The following is a 23,214-nucleotide window of genomic DNA, read 5'->3' on the forward strand; positions in this document are numbered from 1 at the left end:
GCGCCTGCTCCGAGTGCAGGTAGTCTCCGCCGCTGCGCCTGCTCCGAGTGCAGGTAGTCTCCGCCGCTGCGCCTGCTCCGAGTGCAGGTAGTCTCCGCCGCTGCGCCTGCTCCGAGTGGCGCTCGGCATGGGCGGACAGCTACTCGTCAACTTCAACAGACCCGTTACAAATTCAGGCATCCGCACAAGCATGCCCCGTTAGCGGAATGAGAACAGCTCACATCTTCGTAAGCGTTCACAATGGCCGCATTGTTTATTACTGTTCTGAAACAATTTAGGGATACTGATGTCCACACATTTATTTAAGTGGGCCTTACTAATACTGCCGTACAACCCGCGTCAAATACATCAACAAGAATGTCATCAACAAACGCAGGTGGTTCTCTGTGCTGAGGAGTCTCGGATACAGTTGCCGTTCAGTGGTCGCCAGAGATTCGGGATTGTACGAATAGCCTGCACTACTAAAACGTCACACATTATACAAAGCAAAACAGCGAAGCAAAACATCCTCTTGATGGCACTCGCGTTTCAGATCCCAGCTGTTTTAAAATGCCGCACGTTACACTAATTGTCATGAAATGAATGTGGCCTGTGCAAACTGCAGTCTCTAATTGCCCTTCGCCTTGCAGCCACGTGCTAAATTCACCATAAGCTCCCGCCACAGAAGTGGCTGACAAGCTCCAAAACAAGCGGAAACCCCACAAAACGCTGGAGCAGTGGCAAGCGCGACGTCAGGTCCCGGGGAACACCGAGCACACCAAGCGGGCGCACTCGAACACACACACGCACACACCCGAGCGCGAGCACAATGTAAACAACACACTGATAAACGTGGAGCCCAGGTGCTCACACAGCGACCACCCGCAAAAACCTCGGAATGTAGCCGTTACTTGGTGGAATGTTCTGAGGCCTGGGGCCATCCTTATTGCTCTCTCTCTCTCTCCCTCCGTGCTGGGGCCAGCTGGGGCTGTGCGATCCTTGCAGGGATTCGCGCATCAGCGGTCAGCCCGGGCCCAGATCAAGAGAGGCGCGCGTGTTGCGATTGAGCGACTCCCGCCGGTGGGGAAGATAAGTGGGGTCCCCTCACGTCGAGGTCAGATGGGTGCACGCCACATGTGCGCCCGGCTGGACTGGCGCATGTACCGCCCCAAAGCCTTTGTCTTGGTTAAAAATAACCCCTCTCTCTGATAAAACGCATAACTCTGGCACAGAGACACAAAGTGATTGCTATAGTTCAGGTAGAGAAGGGGGAAAACAGTAGCAATTCTTTAAAACGACATCATTTGACAGACGACAGAAAAGGGTCATCCCGATCAAGTCCCAAATGGGGCAGCTTGTCACTGTTGTCTTACACTTTCCTAACAAATTTTTTTCCGACGAACGGAGCACAACCCCAGCCGGACAGGCGTGGTGCGGTGTGATCAGGGGCCACTAGACCTGGTCCGCAGTACCAGCAGGCATGCCGACCACCGGCGCCGAATGCTCGGTGCCGCGGCGCCCGCGGTGACTGGGTCACACAGCGAGCTTCGATCGCACGATTTACACCGGCGCGACGGCGTGCACCACCAATGCACCCAACAAACTAAACACGGTCAGTACTTGGTGACGCAGACCCCCATTGAGCAACAAAGAGTGGCGTCCCGCGCCGCGGCGTGTAAGGGACGGGTGTGCCGTGTCGCAGGTGCGCCGGGCCGCCGCCGCCGCTGACCGGCGCGTCGACTATGGCATGCTGAAAGAGCCGCGCAGCCCAACACACAAATGTATCTGCAACGACAGGGAGATCACAGTCAGCGTGACGAACGTCAGGGACCGTCGCGCGCGTGCGCACGCTTGCATGGCACGCCGCTGACTGTTTCTGGGCACGTGGATCATGTTTTACATGGAGAAAGGGAAGAACGTCAGCGGGCACAACAGCTGAAAACAGTTTGATTGGAACAGGGCAGCGTGCGTTAGGGTGATGGTACATGGTATCTTTCAATATCGCCAACTTCTGACCATACCAGAGCATCTTTTCCGAACCTTTCCTAGAAATGTTTTGAAAGAAACATTTCTAGCTTGAGCTAAAAGCGTCCACCATTCCCCGTCCTTCTCTAATTTTCGAGATCGTTCTGGCATGCTTCTAATTCCGTAAAGTACACCCTGACGCTTCCATTTTGAAATTAGTAAGTCGAAAATAGGGTCAAAATTCAAGCAGCACCAGGCAGGAAGGATTCACTCTAATTATCGCTTTCCCGGAAGCTTTGAAGCGTCAGACAGCGATTTCAAAGCGACGGTCGTTATCAAAGTCCAATCACATGTAATGGCGATGGTTGAACAGAGCAAATTAAATGAAATCCTCGTGAGTAGATTTGCGCAAGTGGATACAAACATAACAGTAATTCATGGAGCCACTTAGGCCTATTGGAAAACAGAAAATTCAAACTACAGCAGCCGCAGCGACGACCAGAACGGAACAAAGCGCCCCATTAGCAATGTTCCCTTGTTGACCTACGGGATGGAACGGCGAACCGCTACCTTTCCGCACTCATCTAGTTTCGCTACAGGTAATTGGCCAAATAATGCATCTTGCGCAGCGGAATGGTAACACAATGCGGTAGTACAATCCCGTAAGTCTTCGGGAACGTCTTATGGGAAATCAGTCACCAGTCACCCTGTCAGACATCAATTTTTAACCGAATGACGTAACGCCTTACGACCACAAATCAGCTTCAACGAACCAAAATGAGAATTGACCCCTCTGAACTTTTATGTATGTGAATTGGATACGTATAGTATTTGATTTTCACAATGGACATCGACGGCTTCGTAGTAGACATGAAACGTGGAAAAGAGTTACGAAAGACACCACACATACTGACAACTCCTGGTTCCAGACAAACCATCGTAAACCACACAACGGTTTATCACTCCTAGCCCAGCCCCTGATTTGGGGGCTATCTCATCAGTCACCGCCTGGACCCAGCCAATCCACCTCAGCCAGTCCCCATGCTGTGTCCCATCGCAGCCGGTCGCCAACGCGACACGCGCAAGACGCCACTTAACTCGCTCCGACGTTCCAGTTACCTTAATGTATCTCCGACTGCATTATTTAGACGGCAAAGAAGGATTGGGCCGGCGCGTCCCCCGGGGCGCGCGCCGTCTTGTTTATACAGGGGTGGCTGGGCAGCACGGCACTGCCGACCGCCCCACTCCCGACTGGGGAACGGGTGACGAGCGGCGGCAGCACCAACGGGTACGGACGGGCGGACCTGACACTGCACCGCAGCACCAACGAGTACGGACGGGCGGACCTGACGCTGCACCGCAGCACCAACGAGTACGGACGGGCGGACCTGACACCGCACCGCAGCACCGGCGAGTACGGACGGGCGGACCTGGCGCTGCACCGCAGCACCAACGAGTACGGACGGGCGGACCTGACACGCCACCGCAGCAATGACGAGTACGGACGGGCCGACCTGACACTGCACCACAGGAATGACGAGCACGGACGGGCGGACCTGACGCTGCACCGCAGCAACGGCGAGTACGGACGGACGGACCTGACACTGCACCGCACCACCAGCGAGTACGGACGGGCGGACCTGACACCGCACCGCACCACCGGCGAGTACAGACAGACGGACCTGACACTGCACCGCAGCAACGGCGAGTTCGAAAAGACAGATCTGAGAATGCATCGCAACACCGGCGAGTACGGACGGGCGGACCTGACACTGCACCGCAGTAACGGCGAGTACCGACGGGCGGGCCTGACACTGCACCCAACACCACGTCTGCCAGCACCCAATGAACGGATTTTATGGAACATTGAATCGAGGCACGTGAGCGAATTGCCGTGTTGTCGGAAGGACTTAGAGATAGTGATGCTTCATTTTCAATATCTGTGCCTAGCCGCAGTTTGATATAATCTGATGTAAAAAGACCTGGGCTGTGTAAAATACGGAACATGTATGCAAGAAAAATGTGTGTATAATCTAACGAGCCGAGGGAGGGACAGAGAGAAAGAGAGAGGAAGAGAGAGATAGCATGGGAGAGAGCATGAGAGAACACGAGAGAGAGCGTGAGAGAGAGCATAAATGAGAGAGCATGAGGAAGAACACGACGGGTGAACGGGAAAAGGGTAACGGGAGAGATGGGCGCGGGGAGAGACGTGAGAGGAGACAGGAACAGAGATGGAGACAGAGAGGAAGCGGGGGCAAAAACAGGGACACATGGGATGCAGAGGATTTAGGCATCAGTAGGCACGGCGGCCATACGCGTGACAATGTGATCAGTGTGACCAGTGTTGTGTGATCAGTGATCAGTGTGATCAACAACAGTGTGATCAGGTCAGTGATACAGGGACGATTCGAATATGTTAAGTGTGGGAAGCAGTGGCCTCGAGCACCGCCTAACAAAGCCTGTGTACAGCGGACATCTTCAACGGCGATAGAGATCCCAAGAATCTAAAAACGCAGGCCGACTACGGTACCCCCAAATGCATACTTAACATATTCATACGCGATACCCCCGTTTGCGCTTCCAGTGAACTGAACCCAACGAACCCTGACAAATCGGCGGCATTCAGGGGCAATCCCCGGCCCGTAAGCATTAGTGGTTGATGTGACGCCAGCGGACGTGCATGTGAACGGCGGCTCCACATCTGTCGTCGACGAGAGCCAGCAACAGCTCAGCGACACTGTCGTCGTTTGGACGTGCTTTACAGGGGGACATTTGTGGCGGTTCGGCATCGCAGGGCGTTCTGGATGGGCGACATCGGCGATGACGCCCGGTCTCGCGCAGCGTTCTCCCGTCCCCTCCGTCCGTCCCCGACAACGGGCGCGACGACCACGTCGGACGACTGCCGCCGTCGGACATGCAAAAGGAACGTTTTATTCAATCGGCTCAAATGCTGCTATGGGTCCTAGAAGACATCAAGGACCCAAATGGAAATGGACAAAATCCCTAAGTGAGCCAAACTGCTGCTTGTGCTCTTTGGGAAATTGAATACCCGATGGACGAAACAAATTTACAAGATTGAGAACCCTTTAGAATTCCCTCGTAAATGTCAGCGAAATTAAAGTCGACTTTATTGACGAAATCGTTAAGGCGCAACATTAGAATAATAAAAAACACGTCCGAATAATAAAACTTTAATCGATGCACTTTGCCAAATTGCTGAGATAATTTCTAAGTCGTGTTCTGCCCAGATATACGAGGTGCCTCTTCTCCAATTGAGTTCGAAGACGGAAACAGGCCGAGCGACTCAATACCACACGGGCTAGCGCACCGCACCAGCCGTCGGAGAGGCGGTGCGAGCTGCGGGCCTCTCTCCTCTGCCCGGGCTAGCGCACCGCGCCAGCCGTCGGAGAGGCGGTGCGAGCTGCGGGCCTCCCTCCTCTGCCCGGGCTAGCGCACCGCGCCAGCCGTCGGAGGGGCGCTGCGAGCTGCGGGCCTCTCTCCTCTGCTCTCCCCGCTCTCCCCCTTTGCAGAACACCAATGCGTCGAGTGCAGCAGCCGCTCCTATACTGCGCGGGTCTCAACTAAGAACGTAATTTTTTTCTCCAAAACATTAGCCTGCAGCCGAGCCAATCACGCCGAACTCGTGATCCAGCCCGCAAACACCCAATATGCTACGATGCTGATCCGCAATGATCCCCGAAAGTACGAATTTATTGCAATTGCGTCTTATCATTTCACCTTAATTTCCGATCTATATACAAGTGTGCATAAAATGGTATGCAACTGTCATCTGTACATTGCATGTTACTAACACCAGTGATGTCGCTCAGAGACCAACAATCAAAATACCTGCACAATATAATTTGTAATGCACCAAAGTAGATCTTAAGCACCGTGATAGCAATTTCAACTACAAAGGAATGGGTAAAGGATAAAAATGAAATTCGTCTTTCATCAAAATGCTCCAAAGATTTTACCCTTCTTTTTCATATAAATAGACCACAGTTCACTTCCTCTAAAATTGCACGCATGAGCTGATAGCTTTGCACTGACAGGGTACACAATGTTGGATGTTTCAAGTCATGGGAGGTGTCAATTCATTACAATGTACGTAAGCTCAATCATTCTTCGACTGCGCCCCAATTGCCAAAATATCAAATTTCTCATTGAGGAACCGCAGCCAGCCACCTATATGGTGTTTGTTTTCCTTAAGTAGATACATCATGCAACCATTCCACATACATAAAAACCACATGGCAGCTTTGAAATGACCTACATTTCTCTATTACCCCTATCCACGTTCCAGCCCACAGTCATTGCGCGGCTGTATGTGATGTTGGATGAAAGCCACGTGAAGGCAAGGGTGGTAATACTATTTTGTCCACGAACATTAACCCCTCCAGCGACATCATAGGCATTTAGCAATGCCGTCAAAAACCGTGATATATTCCCACATCCTGCAAAAAATTATATGAAAAGAAACAAAAGTTGTAAAAACATTGCGAGGACCTCTTTCTGCATCTTAGAAAACCAGCAGAATGCACATATTGATCGTTATCGAGTGCCTCATTGACGTCATATGTTCACATTTTTTTCTACACGAAACTGCATACGGATAGAATACTGGAAAAATTAACAAATAAGACAGAACAAAAGCCTGCGTGAAAATATGCACAAATTAGTAACAGTCGCAGTCAGGGAAAACCGTATTGTGCTAGTGTCCTGTATTTGTGCTGGCAAATCGCCTCCTCTGCAGGCATAGATACACAAACTCCACGCCACCACTTGTTTTAACTTCGACGACTGTTGGCCAATTTGATACACCAGTAGCTGCAGGCTGTATTGACAAGTGAGTAAAGCTGGGGTAATGAAAGGCTCAGGGTTTCCCATATATTGCATTGATCATGGACATTGGTTGTGCTTTGTGACGCATGGTTTTTACTTAAGGTGTAGGTGCATGTGTGAGGAAACAGGTTTCTGTTATTGTTTCGATAAAGGCATGTCGAAATATCCACGCATCTATATTTCGTTCTCCTGGTTTTTCTCCGAGGAATAAGGCTATTATTGCTGTCTTATCTAGGTATGGTGTTTGTGTAAACCAAGAAGGTTGAGTGCAACACACCCTGTCAATATCAGCTAAGCGCAGTGTGCAGCTGCATTTATGATAATGACCCACCTAATTGCTGTTCAATAAAATCAGGCTATAGTTCTAAAAAATTGGGTTATTCTTGAATTTTCCAGCGAAATGTTTGCTCAAAGTCTGTTCAATTTGCGAAAACCGGTTTACTGGTGTGTCATGTCTGTCACGGGGTTTCTGTCACTGGGGTGCCGCTGTGCAAAATAACAAAAAAAAAATGTTCGTTTCATGGTGGTGTCGCGCTTGGCAGTACACTATGGCTTTGTCATGATTTTAAAACTTAAAGAATAGCAAAAAAGAACACAATTTCACCTGCTAAAATTTTTTGGCACGCAAACCCCGCCAAGTCTGGCCCACGACCCAGCCAAAGGCTCACGGATTCTTGCGGGTCAGAAATTGGTGTGTTGGCGTGCTGAAAAATTGCGTCTAGTCTCAACCTCTGACAATTATCTAATTCACGCCTAAAAGTCACGGGCCTCTTGCACGGTGCTTCTTCGATATCATGTTTTTCAGTAGACTGACAAGCATCCTCTCAATACGCTACCTTATTGAGCAACGTGACACGGTTGGCAACGAATATCTCACTGTCGCCGAAAGTTCACTTGGATGGGAATTCGAAACTTAGCGTAAAAACTTTAAATATACGAATGAAATATTAGAATCAGGGTACCTTAACCTCACCCGGAAAAACGACACGGTGGCCGACCCCTGCCCCCAGTGAGTCCCACCCACATGACTTGCGACATTTCAAGGAGCATATCTGCGTCCGTGTGGCGGCGCACACTTTTGCAGCATTCCCGAACTGTGTTGTCATCAGACCTCGATGGGAGGGGAAACAAGTGTGGTGGAACATGAACGGGGCGGATTATCTCTACCAACCGCAAAGGCAATATCTGTGTATACAATACAGATGCCTGAGAACGGCCTTTGACTTGTTGTTTCCACGAGAGCTGTTATCCGTTAGACATTGGTGACCTCACCTGGGGAATGAAAGCAGCTTTCGTGTATGAAGGGGGGGGGGGGGGAATTCGAGCATCATTATCATCATAGTTGAATGACAAAGCGGAACCAAATACTGCGCCCTAGTGTCAATGTCAGAGTTTCATCCACAGGTGATACTACATAGCACATTGCTGTCAAGGTCAAATATTTAAATCCCACGTGAAAAACATACATCCACCCCATCCCGCAGGTTCGCATGGCGTTCACCTGACAGCCGGTTGCGGGGTTTGTGCATGAGCCCAACTGCGAAGCCCACATAGCGGAACGGCTGCGAAGTCCACACAGCTAGCTGTGTGGAATTCACAGCCGTGAAGCCCAGGCAGCAGCCGTGCCGCAAGGTCGGTGCAGCCGCCCGGCGCCGGGGACCGCACCGCGGCCGGGCTGTGAGGTCCGGCGGCCCAGTTGCCAGGCCCCCGCAGCCACCAATCGTGACGCGCCACGTCAGGTGCGCTGCTCTGCTCCCCTGGACATTCGTCTGTATAATTCAATGATTTCGCCTTATAACGACGCTATAATGCAGGCTAACCCATTAACTAAATAAAGCCAGGCTCCCTGGAGGACCAATAAAACGTTAAATTCAATTGTGCTTCCATTACCTAGATGGGTATCAGCACCACGAGTGGCTTTTATTCTGATTGCACCGCAGAGTTGGGCTATGAACAGATGGTACACGGAATTAGAGGATGTATTTACAAATTGTCTGCCGGTAGCGGCCTGCTATCATCCGACCGCCCATCTAATATGTGTAAAAGCTTCATGAATACTGAATTACCTTTACGTATAAATGCAGCGTCTGCAGCTGCGCCAGCAAAAGGGGAGGTAGCGAACATCGCCAATATAGAGACAAGGTGATTGGAGGCGATAAATGTGTTTAGAGGATGAAGAACGATACAATGAGGACAATCAATATTCTCCGTGGTTCAGATTTCGATAGATGTGTATGAACGCCTAGTCCGTTTAACTCACAAATCACAAATCTTTTGTACATTCAACAACGGTTGTCCCCTTGGCTCTCATCTAGTCGGTTCCCAACACAGACACAAGCACAAATACAACAACGGTTGTCTCCTCGGCTCTCGTCTAGTCGGTTCCCAACACAGACACAAGCACAAATAGTCACGTGACTGTTAAATCAACTTACCTACTTATTTTGCCACAACCGGTTTGGAAAGAGGCAGAGACAGTCTTGCAACCGAGCAGTCTCGGGATCCAGATATAATTACTTCGGCATCGCCGTTATCAGCTTTGAAACATCCCATTGTCTCCCCTCCTCGAATGGTTCATGTGTTTAACAGGGCATCCTATCAACATCAAGCACCGCATACACAGAGCATCCTATCAACATCAAATACCGCAGACACAGGTCGAACGCATCTTGATTGCTCACTGTAGCATTTCCTCGAATGAAAATATTAAGCAAGTCTCCAAACGTTCTTAGTACATTAACCGTATACCATGCTCACAGCGCCGTCAAAATTAAGCAGTTTATTTGTAGTGTGTGGACAGGATAGGTAGGGGTTGACCATGCCGGCGATCCTGCTGCACAGCGCGCAGGCCATTTTGCATACGGCAGGGATTTCGAGGTCCTATGCCCTTCATCTACCATGGTAGAAAAGTCAGACGCGGTTCGACGGATATTTCACCATCTCTGTGGTTGATCGTTTGGGTTTCGTAACATTTTAAAGCGTGAGTCATGTCAAGCAGATGACCTGTGAGCCAAAGTCAACCGGTCACCAGTCGCCAACCAGTCAAAAACGGGCCAAGTTCTAAAAATCAACGGCCGCCATCTACTGCAACTGCAGTAAGACGCTGGCCATAATGTGATTTTGACATTCATGAGTTACAACAGCTATGTTGTCTGGTCACAATGTTGATATACTGATCTAGCCACACCTGGCCCCACACTATGCTTTAACAGCGTGGTGCGCACCGGAACCACGCCGCCTGCAGATGGTGTACTGTGTCAGCTAAACTTCATTTTAGACAATGTACTTTTTCAGCGTTGATGTAAGACAGGCACGAACTGGTGGAATTGGACCAGCATAAGGAAATTCAGGCAATGACGTCACTGATTGAGCGCAACGACTGGTCGTTTCATACTGACCGCGTGAGAGTACCTTTGCAGCAGCGATATGCCTACAAGCAAACATTTACGTGGTTATGTAACTGCACGGGGTGGGGACAGATCACGTGGCTGCATATTGTAAGACCATGTATAACTACCGACCAGATGGCGTCCTGGGCGTCGCCGCTGGGACGGCTGGATCCGTGGTACTAACACCGGCCAGCACAGCTGATGGAGGGGATAAGACGCATGCAAACAGACCGTCGCTGTCTCGCATCAATGAATGGTGCGGTGGGACGTGCCCTGACGGTCGGCATCACGCATGGGCTACTCAGGTGAGGGCATGTACAGTGATCTATTCGAGTTCTGCGGCAAATCACACACGAAGTTGAAGCTTGGCACCACAAAAAAAAAAATGCTCCGCATAGACGCACGCGACTCGTGACCAATGTGGGTGGTGCAGGACACCATACCTGAGGAGCCTAAAGCATGCAATGAACAATCAGTTTTTATCAAATTTCAGGTGCGGAAAATAACACTGGTTAAATCCGTAAACATAAGACGGCGAAACACAAGTCTGGTGGCGGACAGACAATCAGTTTGAACGGCCCACCTAATTTCTCAAGCGTGGTGGCAAGGCTTTGGCACTGCCGACAGCCAGCGGGATTTACCTCAAGCCGCAAAGCCTAAGTGGCAAGGTTTTCGCTAAGTTGGAACGTTTTGAATGGCGCAATCTTGAAATACGGTGTTATAGTCCTTCATACGATTTAGAGCTGTCTTTGCAGTATGAATAGGTCACACCAGAGCCTAGCTTCACAAAGCGGAACTACGGCCTTGCGCATTTCTAGCTTGTGTAGTGTGAGCATGCGAGCAGAAAAGAAGCCACTTCTACTTGATACCCATTCACATATGGGACGCTCTAGCCATGCTTGTTTTTGTTTTTGTTTACAACTTATAACCGGACTTGTAACTTGTATCACCTGTGAGGCGAAAATAAACACGACACAAATCTACCACACCAATAGTCTACACGACACTCGCAAAAAGTGCACAGATTCCCACTTGTATAACGCAATGTCCTGGTTTAGATAAGTGCAAGATAGCAGCACCATGCGACGTACATTTCATGACGCACAGCTACGTTACGACCGAAACGTGGAATTCTGCGTTTACAAAGAGAAGGACTCTTTTCTGCCTTTGCGATGCGTTACATTGCACAGAAACGCTGCAAACGAGATGGACAGACACGTGTTCATGGCCATGGAATGAAGCAATAAAGGGTTTTGAGGAAGTGTACGCTTTCCATAAAGCTGAGCAAGGTGTAGAAACGTGCAGATCACGTGCTGCGATGGTAGCAGCCTCCTATCTGGAAATAGATTGATCGGCACGACACAACGCTCCGGAAAGCACGGTGGTGCCAGCGAGCATTTTCGCTGATGCTGGTGCAGTGCTGTCCTTCTCTAATCGGCGGATATGATAAGTTAATCCACTGTATCTTGCACGTAAATAATGTTTTCCATCGTTTTTTACGATGTGCTGATATAACGTGAGACCGTTGGGTATCTCAAAATCGTCACGTCACGTCACACACACACACACACACACACACACACACACACACACACACACACACACACACACACACACACACACACACACACACACACACACACACACACACACACACACACACACACACACACACACACACACACACACACACACACACACACACACACACACACACACACACACACACACACACACACACACACACACACACACACACACACACACACACACACACACACACACACACACACACACACACACACACACACACACACACACACACACACACACACACACACACACACACACACACACACACACACACACACACGCACACACAAAATCAAGACTTTCTCTCAACTTTACGGAGAAGGCACGTGTTCGTAGTGAAATGTTAACAATGACCTTCATAACGTATTCATTTTTCCGTCAAATATTGAAAAAGCCCACGGTCCAACGAAAGCATTTGCAAAGATGGCGGATTTCATGACCCGCGGCGGAGCTCGAGCACTCCTGTGACCGATTGTAGCTGACAAAATGAGTAAGACTTTATTCCATTTTACAAACAAAACTCTCAAAACCATTTTATGGTAGACTATGACTTTGCAACTAACTGTGGTTTACTTGCACGGATATGATTGAAGAATAGACCCTGATTAGAGTTCGTGAATCCACTTTTGCCGGGCGCCCTTAAAGTCTCACGATGTTGTGTATGAATTATCACGAGTGAGAAGCCTGATCGTCCTTAATCGATTAGACGTCGTGACGTACAATTGTACGCTAGGTGACGCACATACATCTTCTTGCTTTGTCATTTACTGCAACAGGGAGGGCGTCAACTTTTAGAGGCTATGAACTATACAGAGCCTTCAATGCTACAGAATGTTTACTTGAAATGCGAATTCTAAAAAGGTTATGATTTGTATGAAGCGACAGGCATTAACATTGCATTTATACATATTATGACATTTATATTGCAGATCATTGAACATTTGGATGTCTTGGTTCCTTTTATTCAGCGTGAGTGCCTTGTAAAACATCGCCGCGACTGCCCCTAAACACGAACGCACTTCTCCCAATTCCACAATGACCCACGCCTGTTACGGCTGCAAGTGGCGTGTTACGGCTGCATCACAAATGGCGTCAGTAGCCGCTGAGTGGGGGACGCAAAGCCTGCATCTCTTGCTTTCAGATCACAATGGTTGCGTTATACGCCAATCTAAATGTCCGGCAATTTTCAACAATACTTGCCGCATAGCGCGTGGTTGTCCTTTTCATTGTTTTCATTTGCAACCGTAAAATTGATATTCCAACCGAAACACCGTGCAACTATCCCTGAGTGTGCGTTGGTCACCATGAGTATAGCGGAGCAAATAATTCCGGTTCACCTTCGAGTCTAGAAAGACACGGCTTTAGACGATGGCGACCACACAGAAGGATGGCCGGAAGTCCTCAGTTGCAAAACTGCTGTTTCGGATGGAAAATCTCAGCTCTTTAAGAAACATTCGGGAAAACCGGCTTTGAAGCCTGCACCCGACGATGGTAATAGTTACATGCACGTGCTAAGTTAAAATTTCGCGAAAAAGACGGCCTGCCCGCTAATTTAAGGAGAAAACAAGAAAGCGAATGATTCAACGACTACACAAAAATCGCCATGAAAGAATACCTTAGTTTTTGTTTCATGAGCGACTATCACTCAAACCATATTTTGATTCTTTCCACGTCACAGTGGCGTCGATTTTGAGTTGCTCTGCACGTGTGCGTGTACTAGGCAGAAACAGACAGCTAGGAACTGACGAAGGAAGGTCGATCTAGCCCATGGTCGCCAAAGAAGCTGTTGAGGATGCCTCTACAAAACGGAAGACGTACTCACATAGATTGGCTGCTGAATGAAAATATCCTGCCCTGGAAATCTAGGTACCTGTGCCCCTTTTCTCTTACGCTGCGGTAAGCGGTGTGTACAAAAGGCTTACGTAACTATTCTTCTATGCTGCAATGCCACGGATGAATACGGTGACGTGAAGTATAGGAGGTGTTGAAGCACACCGCCTAGCTCCGGTCCGGGAAGTGACATATCACTGCATCGACCAAAACCGACACCCGCCTAACAGATCGGAACCGTCCTGCACTTGCTAGATATTCACGGATCCGGCCGCACCTCACCACCTGGCCGTCGCAAGCGCTACTCACGCTACTACTCATTGGTTTTACCAGGTAACCTATGCCCCATTCCGTCGACGTTTACCGTAATTGTCCACAGGCCTTATCTGTGCGTCCAATGGCACGCCCATACCTGTTATACCCGTGCTCACAGTGCCCTTGACCGCACCTGCCGCTCCCATCCTAACCTGGCTAGTCGCGTTGTCGCCGCGGCCTGCCAACCTTGCCCTTTTTGACGGGCGGGAAGAGTTTGTTGGCGTCCTGCTCGCAGACGGGGGCGCCGTTGACCAGCAGGTAACGGTCGCCGCGGGACAGTGCCGCGTGGCACTTGGAGCACGAGAAGCAGCGGATGTGGTAGACGAGGCCGCCGCCGATCCGCATAACAAACTCTGAAGCCGGGATACCCTGGCCGCAGGCGGCGCACACTCCGCAGTGGCCGAACATCCTGTGGACGAGGGGAAAGGGTCAGATGAGGGGACACACCTCGCAGTGGCCGAACATCGTGTGTATAGGGTTAGGGGGTCAGATGAAGGGAGGTAGCCCACAGTGACCGATTAGCGCGTGGATAACGTTAGGGAGTCAGATGAAGGGAGGTAGCCCACACTGACAGATCAGCGAGTGGATAGGGTTAGGGGGTCAGATGAAGGGAGGTAGCCCACAGTGACCAATTAGCGTGTGGATAGGGTTAGGGGATCAGATGAAGGGAGGTAGCCCACAGTGACCAATTAGCGTGCGGATGGGTTAAGGGGTCAGATGCAGGGAGGTAGCCCTTACTGACCGGTCAGCGTGTGCATAGGGTTAGGGGATCAGATGAAGGGAGGTAGCGCACACTGACCGATCAGCGTGTGGATAGGGTTAGGGGATCAGATGAAGGGAGGTAGCGCACACCGACCGATCGGCGTGTGGATAGGGTTAGGGGGTCAGATGAAGGGAGGTAGCCCACAGTGACCGGTCAGCGTGTGGATACGGTTAGGGGATCAGATGAAGGGAGGTAGCGCACACTGACCGATCAGCGTGTGGATAGGGTTAGGGGATCAGATGAAGGGAGGTAGCGCACACTGACCGATCAGCGTGTGGATAGGGTTAGGGGATCAGATGAAGGGACGTAGCCCACAGTAACCGGTCAGCGTGAAGCAGGAGGGTCACATACAGCTACGCATCCCGAAATGGCAGAATATCGTCAAGATAGAGGAGATGTTCAGATAAACGGACACACTCGGCAGTGATCGAATATCTTGCGAACGAGGGAGGGGTCGGGGTAAATAGGCCATACACAATGATGACCAAACATCCTGCACGCAGGGTAGAGGGCCAGATGAACGGGCAAGATACGCAATGACCAAACATCCCGGAACAGAAGGAGATGCAGGAAAAGGGAGGAACACAGGAGTGCCCAAACACCTTGCGTACGGGGAGTCAGATAAACGCTTGCATGCCACAACGGTTAGATATGATCAAAACATTCGAACGAATCAGATGGGAACAAACCCGAATGTAGCTACTCATTTTGTTAAACGGGGAGGGACGTCAACGCACACCATGAGCAGTTGGGAATTCAGCGACGCGTTTGGTGATGAGTGATTTGAGTACACAAACTGCACTTTGTCCCAATGCAACCTCGTTCTTGATGACTAAGGACAGGCATAGTCGTATGCACGGAGCTCGAAGTAGAATTCAGGATGCATCCCGAACCATAGCATATTTTGCATCCCCGTTTTTCCAGTGATTTTAGTAAGGAACGCGGCCAAAACAGAATCCTCCACTACTTTACCTCACATGCATTCCAACAACGCGACGGAGCCATCATCACTGGACACGCCAGCAACCAGACATGGCTTCTAGCATAGGGGTCGCGGATGCTCCACACAAACCTTTTCCAAGTACTACCCTGGGCAGGCAGTACATTTTGCAAAGTCATTAGTTTATTCATCTGGTCAGTCCAAGTTCTTTGCGACATCTTTGATGGATGGCGTTCAACGTGGTATCAGCGGCACGCCGCTTGTGAGTGTGTTAGCACGTGCCAAAGTGCGACGCATCAGCGATGGCGACTAAACGACAACCCGTCCGCCGGTCAGTTACCTGGCACACCATCCACAGCCCTAACAAGCCGAAGCAATATGCAGCGGGCATGCCAGCCAGCAATGAGGCCTCCATTACCTGGCATAACTGCTCCAATAAAGCGGAAAATGGACTCCTAACTGCCACGCTGTTGAGTTGTCGCCGGCCGCACGCCGGCCCGGATTCCGCAAGACCGCAATGACCAGATCGCCCTTAACACCGCTTTCGATTAAAACGTGCTTTAGTTTTACAGATTCTGAACACAGTCAGATATGTAAAAATAAACAGCACATTCGATGATGTTCTTCAGCTGCGTCGTCACCAAAATCTTACAGGCGAAAAAAGCTTCCAATTTCAACAAGTGCCGAGACGGGTTTCAAGCTGTGACGCACGCTAGCTACGTATATGTGGCTGGAAATCCATATATAGTGATGACATAACGCAAATAACAAGCTCCTGTGATTTCACGATTCATCCGCTTATGGCAACCATTGGGCAACCCAGATTGCAGCTAAATTGCGGTGTGATGGACAGTGCGAACTGTTTAATCAGCTTCAACAATGTACGCAAGGAAATTACAAAAGGGCTTCCAATGAGAGGCATAGAGCCACAAAAAAGAATCCCGTGGACACTTTTGAACTCACAACACGCCGGTGTCCCTGAACCATAGATCTGAACAACCAAGTCGCGCATATTTGCGCTAGTTCCATCTTCAGTGCGTTCCAGTGTGGTACTGCGGGCGCCGTGCACGCTTGCAGTCAGCTGAGTGCACGCGCCACTGCGACGGCGCGGTCGCATTTCTGGACGCTAAGGAGGCCAGAGATGCCCGCCGGCAAGCGGCGAGCGTTCGTGGCGCCAAAAGCAGCACGCCACAAGCGCACGTGCCCCTCGTGGTCCGCATAAGATCTCACGCGTGGCTCTTCTTACAGCCCCCTACCAGCAAAACCGGACTGTTCACAGCTTCCTCCAGACAGTGTCCAGTCGTTGATCGGGCATTGTTCTCACAGCTTTGGTCACGCAATGAATGGTTCACTGTTTCGTGGCTTCGTTCCAACGGCGCTCAGTCATCACAGATCAAATGGAACACGTTGTGCGGTTCATAGCTCTTAATGGAAATGGCGCATTATCCCGCTCTATTCCGACCAACTGCTGCGGCTCTCGGCTCTGGCAAGGCCCACATACCAGATGGTTCATTAGCGGTCTAGAGACGATCGCACAAACCAAGCATCGGAGCCTTGGAGCAGATGCTCCGATGCGTCCCTGCGGCACGTGCGTGACACGTCGCGTCTTGCACCTTCTTTAGCAAGCAGGCAACCGCGCGCACACCAGACACGGCGGCTAGCATGGCTCGGCTGGTCCGCGCTCGCACGAACGCAGAATATTATGGGGGTAACAATTCGGGCCCGAGCCGATTCGCTGATTAGAAGTTAGCGCCCGGGGATCATTAGTCTGAATGGGCGGGGGATGGTGGCCGGGTAAGCGATAGCGGCTTGGGGCCATTCAGCCGACACCTTCGGTGACATCATTACCTGGCGCCGGCGCTGCGGCCAGGCCGCCGACAAACGGCCGCGCCGACACGCCGGCCATGTCGGTAATTGCCGACAACGCGGCCCTCGGGGGAGGGGGAGGGGGCACCAATACGATGCGGCGGCCGCGGCAGCCGCGGCGGGCACGTGCGAGGTGCCCGCCGGCCACGGGCTGTCAGTCATCAGGTCGCTCCCCCGCAATAGCGCTGGGCCGGCCCAAAATATGGCGTATTTGTCAAACAGGTGTCTTTTGATGGATGAGCCAACGCGCCGTTCGATTCTACCATGGCGCTATTCAGTGAGTCATTGCTTGATGACTACACCACACCTTCGTCGTTGCGTTGCCTCCGGCAGCGTGCAGTACTTGCGCTGGCGAAATACGCGGAAAAAGACATGTTTGAGGTCTATCACCATAATGCTCTGCGCTGAATATCCGAAACCGATTATCACAGCAGTACATGGAACAAGAAGGTGCACCTTGTAGTTCGAAGGACACCGCAGGCAATTCATTTTTATTCCATTCCCGGCGTCAAAGCTGTAAACAGCACTATTTCACTTCAAATATGGGGCCGACGATAACGCCGTTGGTGCCTAATCAATCAGTTTGAGCAGCCCGATGAATTCGCCGCTAGCGCGGGACTGCTCACAGCTGATGGAGTTTTTCTCACGCACAGAAAAATAACTCAGCAGCTTTCCGCTGGACCAAAATGTTTTCAACTGAGGTTTTGAACAACGCATTGCTAACAAAAAGGCGGTATCATGGGCTTTCATCATTAACTCATAAAGCGATTCAGCAACGATAGCTGTTGGATTCGTTCATTGAGCGCGGGAAAACAAACGTCGGTAATTTTTTTTGGAAAAAAATGATCTGATAACGACGGGCAAGCAGTCGGATGGACGTGTTTGGTGTTCAACAGTCATTTTAACAAGAGCTGAATTCATAAGAAACATTTCGAGAAAGCTAGCTTTGCTGCCATGCACGAACACGCCTCATCCAAATGCACACGTGCTCAATCAAAATGTAATCTAAAATGTTCCTATCTTTTAAAAAAAGGTTTCAGTAGTTGATATTCACTCCTCTCCGAGCCAAAATGGGCATAGCGCGCTTGATTCTTGCATCCAGACTGGACAACCCCGTCCTACAAAGCCGCCGAGTAGCGTGGCCACCTTGGATGCGTGGCAAAGGCGGCGTTTTTCCACACAACAGCACCACACACACCTGAGGTGGGCGGGACAGCCATCTCGACACACTCGACCCGACCAGGTGGAGCGGAGAACCATTCTCATTGGCGCGGCACGGCGCGCTAGGGGCCTGCAAGCCCGCAAACGGGTTTTGCACTGCTTCCACTCAGATATCATCTTCAATGGCTGTCACATTTTTGCATAACTAAGAGGTGCAGTGAAACTCTGAGGTGGTGGCGGCGGCGGCGGCAGCGGTGGCGGCGAGGGAGGCTTAGGCCCGAGTCCGGGCACCGCATCACCTGGGTGAGTGCCGGTCAGCCCTATACTGACTCGGTCCGCACAGCAGCGCCTAAGTCATGAGCGCACTCCCCTAGCAGCGGCAAGCCATGGCCATTTAGGTGTGGGCTGGCCACTCCTACAGCGGCTTACCGGACGTCTCGCAATAAAAGAAGAAGACTCCAGTGTCAATTAAAGTCAAACGAGCCCATTCACATGGCCGTCGCGCCGTCAATGCAGCAGTAACATGTCATGCTTGTGCGGCAAGGTACGTACGACGCGGTGGAAATGTACACGAAACATGAAGAAGCACACCGTCTGAAGATTGGGCACTCGACAATTTCAAACATGCGATTATTGTCGAGGTTTCACGGGTTTTCTGTTGGAGTGCATTTATTCAAATTTACCGACAACCAGTTCGTACTGTGGTCATGTTGTATTGCTAGTGCTGCATCATATCATGTTTGAAATCCGGTGACTAAATTGTCACAACTAAAGCCTAATTGAGACCTGATTAATCCTCAATCACTACCACCAGTAAGCAAATCTAGTCAACAAAGCACATGCTCGAGAGAGAGGGATGGAGGGAGAGAGGGGGGCAAGAGAAGGGGGCCTGCCGGATTTAAATGGGTCAGGTCTGGTTGGATTGGTTTAGCCTGACTTCGATTTGGTTAATTTTGGCTGACATGGCATTTTGTACGCTAGTTGGACGCGGTCAATTTAGGTTATAACCTATTAAGATTGCCATCGCTTGCGCATTTATTTTGCTGGCACGATACTTGACTAAATCCCACATTCCTAATTACCGATAGATGCATTTCTAATATTTCCAATATATATATATATATATATATATATATATATATATATATATATATATATGTTCTCAATAACCGCCATTCATAGATAATAACCAATAGAAAATATCGATAGACAATATTAATAATACTATTACCATACATCAGTGTGATGATTACGTCCGACCCCGTACTGTCCTAATGCTCAGATTCAAGGCAATATGGCGCGAACCGGGACCCACTAATCCAGGATTCGGGCACATGTGCATTGCCCGACGGCTATCGGCGCAACCGTGCGCCGCAAAAACTCGTACTGAACACATGACTTGACGGCCAAATGGGCAAAGACGGGCACACTCATGTTGACCGCGTCTGTACACGTGACATGTGACAGGTGGTTCTGCAAAGTTCGTGTCAAGCGATTCTCCACTCAAGTTATCTGCCTGAGAGCGTCAATTTCCTGTTGTTCCGACGCCTGGTTGTCAAGATGTGGCCACGGCTTCAAACGGCTGCTTGTCAACTTTGTCACTCGTCGACTTCGTCACATTTTCGGGCCGTCCGTTCAAAACCAATGGGCCTAAGACGGTTCTTCGCCGCGTACCACGCCCGACACGCAGACCGCAGGTGCTCGCGATCTACGCATGGAAAACTGCCTCGTGTATACGCACGTCGTGTCCAAATTTCACCGTTCACCGACGCGTCGTTCGGTCCGTGGATGGCGTTACGCAAAACGGACGCATCTTAAGCAAATAGTATGTAGAAATGAGAAAAGCACCACACTGCTTCGCTTAAACAGGTCCAATGCGCCTTACTGCGTTCCGATCCCAAATACCGGTACCTAACCCTCTCGGCTGACCAATAATGCTAAACAAGAACTCTAACTAAGCTGGCGTACGTCAGCTTGGCAGCTATACAATAGTCCGCAGATTTCACGTTTGTCTACCAAAGCGAGGCCACAGGTCGAAGTCTTATACAAAGAAAATCGTATATGCGAGCAAATTATGCAAGCATGATCGCGAAAGAAAAAAAATAGATTGATCTGCAGCGTCCCGGCCTGGCAAGACCTTTGAAGTTATGTTCCATGCCTACTGAGGTATTTGCATGCATGTTCTTTGGTTAGGCGTGATTTTTCCTGCAGTATTGCAATGTGAATAAAACATAGCCCTCCCCATTCTGTGAACAAGATCAACATCAACTATCCCAGCTGCAAAAAAAAACTGCACAAGGCTTCAGCTGCAAAAAGGTTCACACCCCGGTGTCGCAACGAGACGGGTCCGACGCGACCCACAACACCTCTCCACAAAGAAGATTACGGCAACAGCAACAGCAGAGATGCGAGTCGATGCATGAAGCCAGTCACGCGCGCCAGGCCGCAAACCATGCATCAAGTCGTCTTTGTGCAAGATCTGAACTAACCGCGCGATGCCACAAGCCGTGGATTGCAATGAGCCATTGACATAAGCAAGTATTTGGTGCGGTTTTCTGTGATGAATCTACACATAGCAATGCGCGTGTTTTTGCGAGTCACCGTAATCATCGCAGTTGATCAATAGCGCAAGTATTTTAACAAACCCCTTATTCCCAACTGGAGACTATTTGTTGCCCACGAAACGTTTGTTTGCGAATCGGACAACACTTGCAAGTCATTTTATGCCTATCTTGCGTAAAAAATCCAAACACCACGACACCACATCACTGTACAACCATACAAACATGAACTGGTTACTAGCCATCATTTCGAACTCTAGGCGTGTTTTCGTACCGTAACATTCGAAAACAAGAACCTCCGGGGATGCCGCACGGCCTGGCCGCGTGTCGCAGCGGGCGGCAGCCCGGGGCCCCTGCCGCGCCGGGACTGTGTTACGCAGAGAACAAGCAGGACGCACCAGGCCGGCTGGCATCGCACGCGCCTCTAATTGGACCGACAACTGTTTGGCTCCAGCGTTACGGACGGTAAGGAGCGCAGCATGTAACCGGGCCGCTGCTCCCTTTGACGCCAGCTGCAGTTTGTGATGATAACCGGCGCCTCGCTCGACACGCCGCGTTCAGCGACAGCCTGTCAGCGAACATCCAGCGGGGTCAGACAGTGGGCGAAGATTCGCGGCTACAGACGGTGCTGGCTAGTCGGGAATCCGTATCGCAAAGGATCGCTCTGCAGGCCAGTGGGAAAAAGATCTAGGAAAATCGGTCGGCCAGTCTTCCAAATTGATCATGGATCCCAGGAAAACACGAGATGGGAGTTGGCATGAACATCCGGAGTTGGCATCCGGCAATTAGAGCTGGATCCTGGAGTGGAAAAGGGTTCCATACCCAGCGGAATACCTAAGCAAAACGTCGTATTGAGTCGTAAGTCTCATATTTCTTATGGATCCAGTCTCCTCAGGGGAACAAATACTCAGGAAGATCCCAAAATACACTTCTTTGCTGTGACAGGTGACTGTAGCATTTAGAGGATGTTTGGCTATACCATTGCGTTTAGAGCAGTTTGTTCAGTTTTAACCAATGCTTGACACGAAATATAAGCGAGATTTCACGCAAAATGGACGGGTATACTACTCTCAGCTGAGACAGCTGGGAGCTTTCAGTGGAAATGGACGCTTTTAGAGACCAAACGGGTGACAAGAAATGATTGCTGTTTCCAGATTTACAAGTTTCTAAGCGAAACTTTCTCCTTAACCTTGCTAAAAATTTGTCACTCGTGATCATAAGCACAGGCTGAACCGCTGTGCATCGACAATAAAACCAATACTAGCTGTACAACGTCGTTGTGACAGCACCTCCCCATATACTGAAGGGCGATAACTAAGCACAGGAACCCTGAACTGACACCCTGTATTTGTGTGCCAACTTTCGCGCGGCACGTGACACATAAGTTGGTCCCCAACGATGTAAGGTCATGAGGTGTTTACGATCCGAAAGGTGTCTCCAAACAACGGTGACAAAGCTACAGAATATGATTAGAGCTTTATCTGAATTGAGGTTTCTGTCAAACTATCAAAAACGGAGCGGGACTTATAATAAGCTGTCGATGTACAAAAAATAGTCGGTTGACAACGTTCCCAGGTCTTAATAGAAGAGAGACAAGATAACCATGGGTTACAAAAGCGTGCCAGCGCTCCATACGAATGCTGACCAAGTTCGCAACAAGTCATGAAATGGAGTTGGAATATCGTCCCAGGTGACATCATCGTGAGGCGGAACACCTGTCGGCCACTGATCGTCGATCCAGTCCGCACGGATAAGGAGCCTCCAATGCATATCGATAAATGATCTGCAGAACACTGCCGGCACAGGCTGTTTATCGTGTCATCAAACCACAACCGGAAACAGGGACAAACAGGGACAAACAGGTCATGCTGACAGCCAAAATAGCGTACAATCAGACCAACGACGTCTAGTTGCATTCCATTGCTACAACTTGTTCGCCAACACCCTAGGCCTAAACGCACCCCACAAAATTCACTAGGTAGGAACTGGGAACTCTCCGGAAGAATT

At 50.2% G+C, this 23,214-nt stretch overlaps 1 protein-coding gene across 1 annotated transcript in view; it reads right to left on the minus strand.

Moving 5' to 3' along the window:
- Nucleotides 1-238: 238 nt before the first annotated feature.
- Nucleotides 239-23,214, minus strand: part of LOC119101499 (LIM domain transcription factor LMO4.1) — a 43,060-nt gene continuing 20,084 nt past the window's right edge. Inside the window, exons 2-3 of the mRNA XM_037224838.1 lie at nt 14,069-14,325; nt 239-1,764 (exon numbers count right to left, since the gene is read on the minus strand). Coding sequence (XP_037080733.1) covers nt 14,073-14,325 — 253 coding nt within the window. The 3' untranslated portion in view covers nt 239-1,764; nt 14,069-14,072. The remainder of the gene's footprint in view (nt 1,765-14,068; nt 14,326-23,214) is intronic.

The sequence above is a fragment of the Pollicipes pollicipes genome, unplaced genomic scaffold (assembly GCF_011947565.3).
Source record: "Pollicipes pollicipes isolate AB1234 unplaced genomic scaffold, Ppol_2.1 Scaffold_4881;HRSCAF=5763_pilon_pilon_pilon, whole genome shotgun sequence".
Classification (NCBI taxonomy): Eukaryota; Metazoa; Arthropoda; class Thecostraca; order Pollicipedomorpha; family Pollicipedidae; genus Pollicipes; species Pollicipes pollicipes.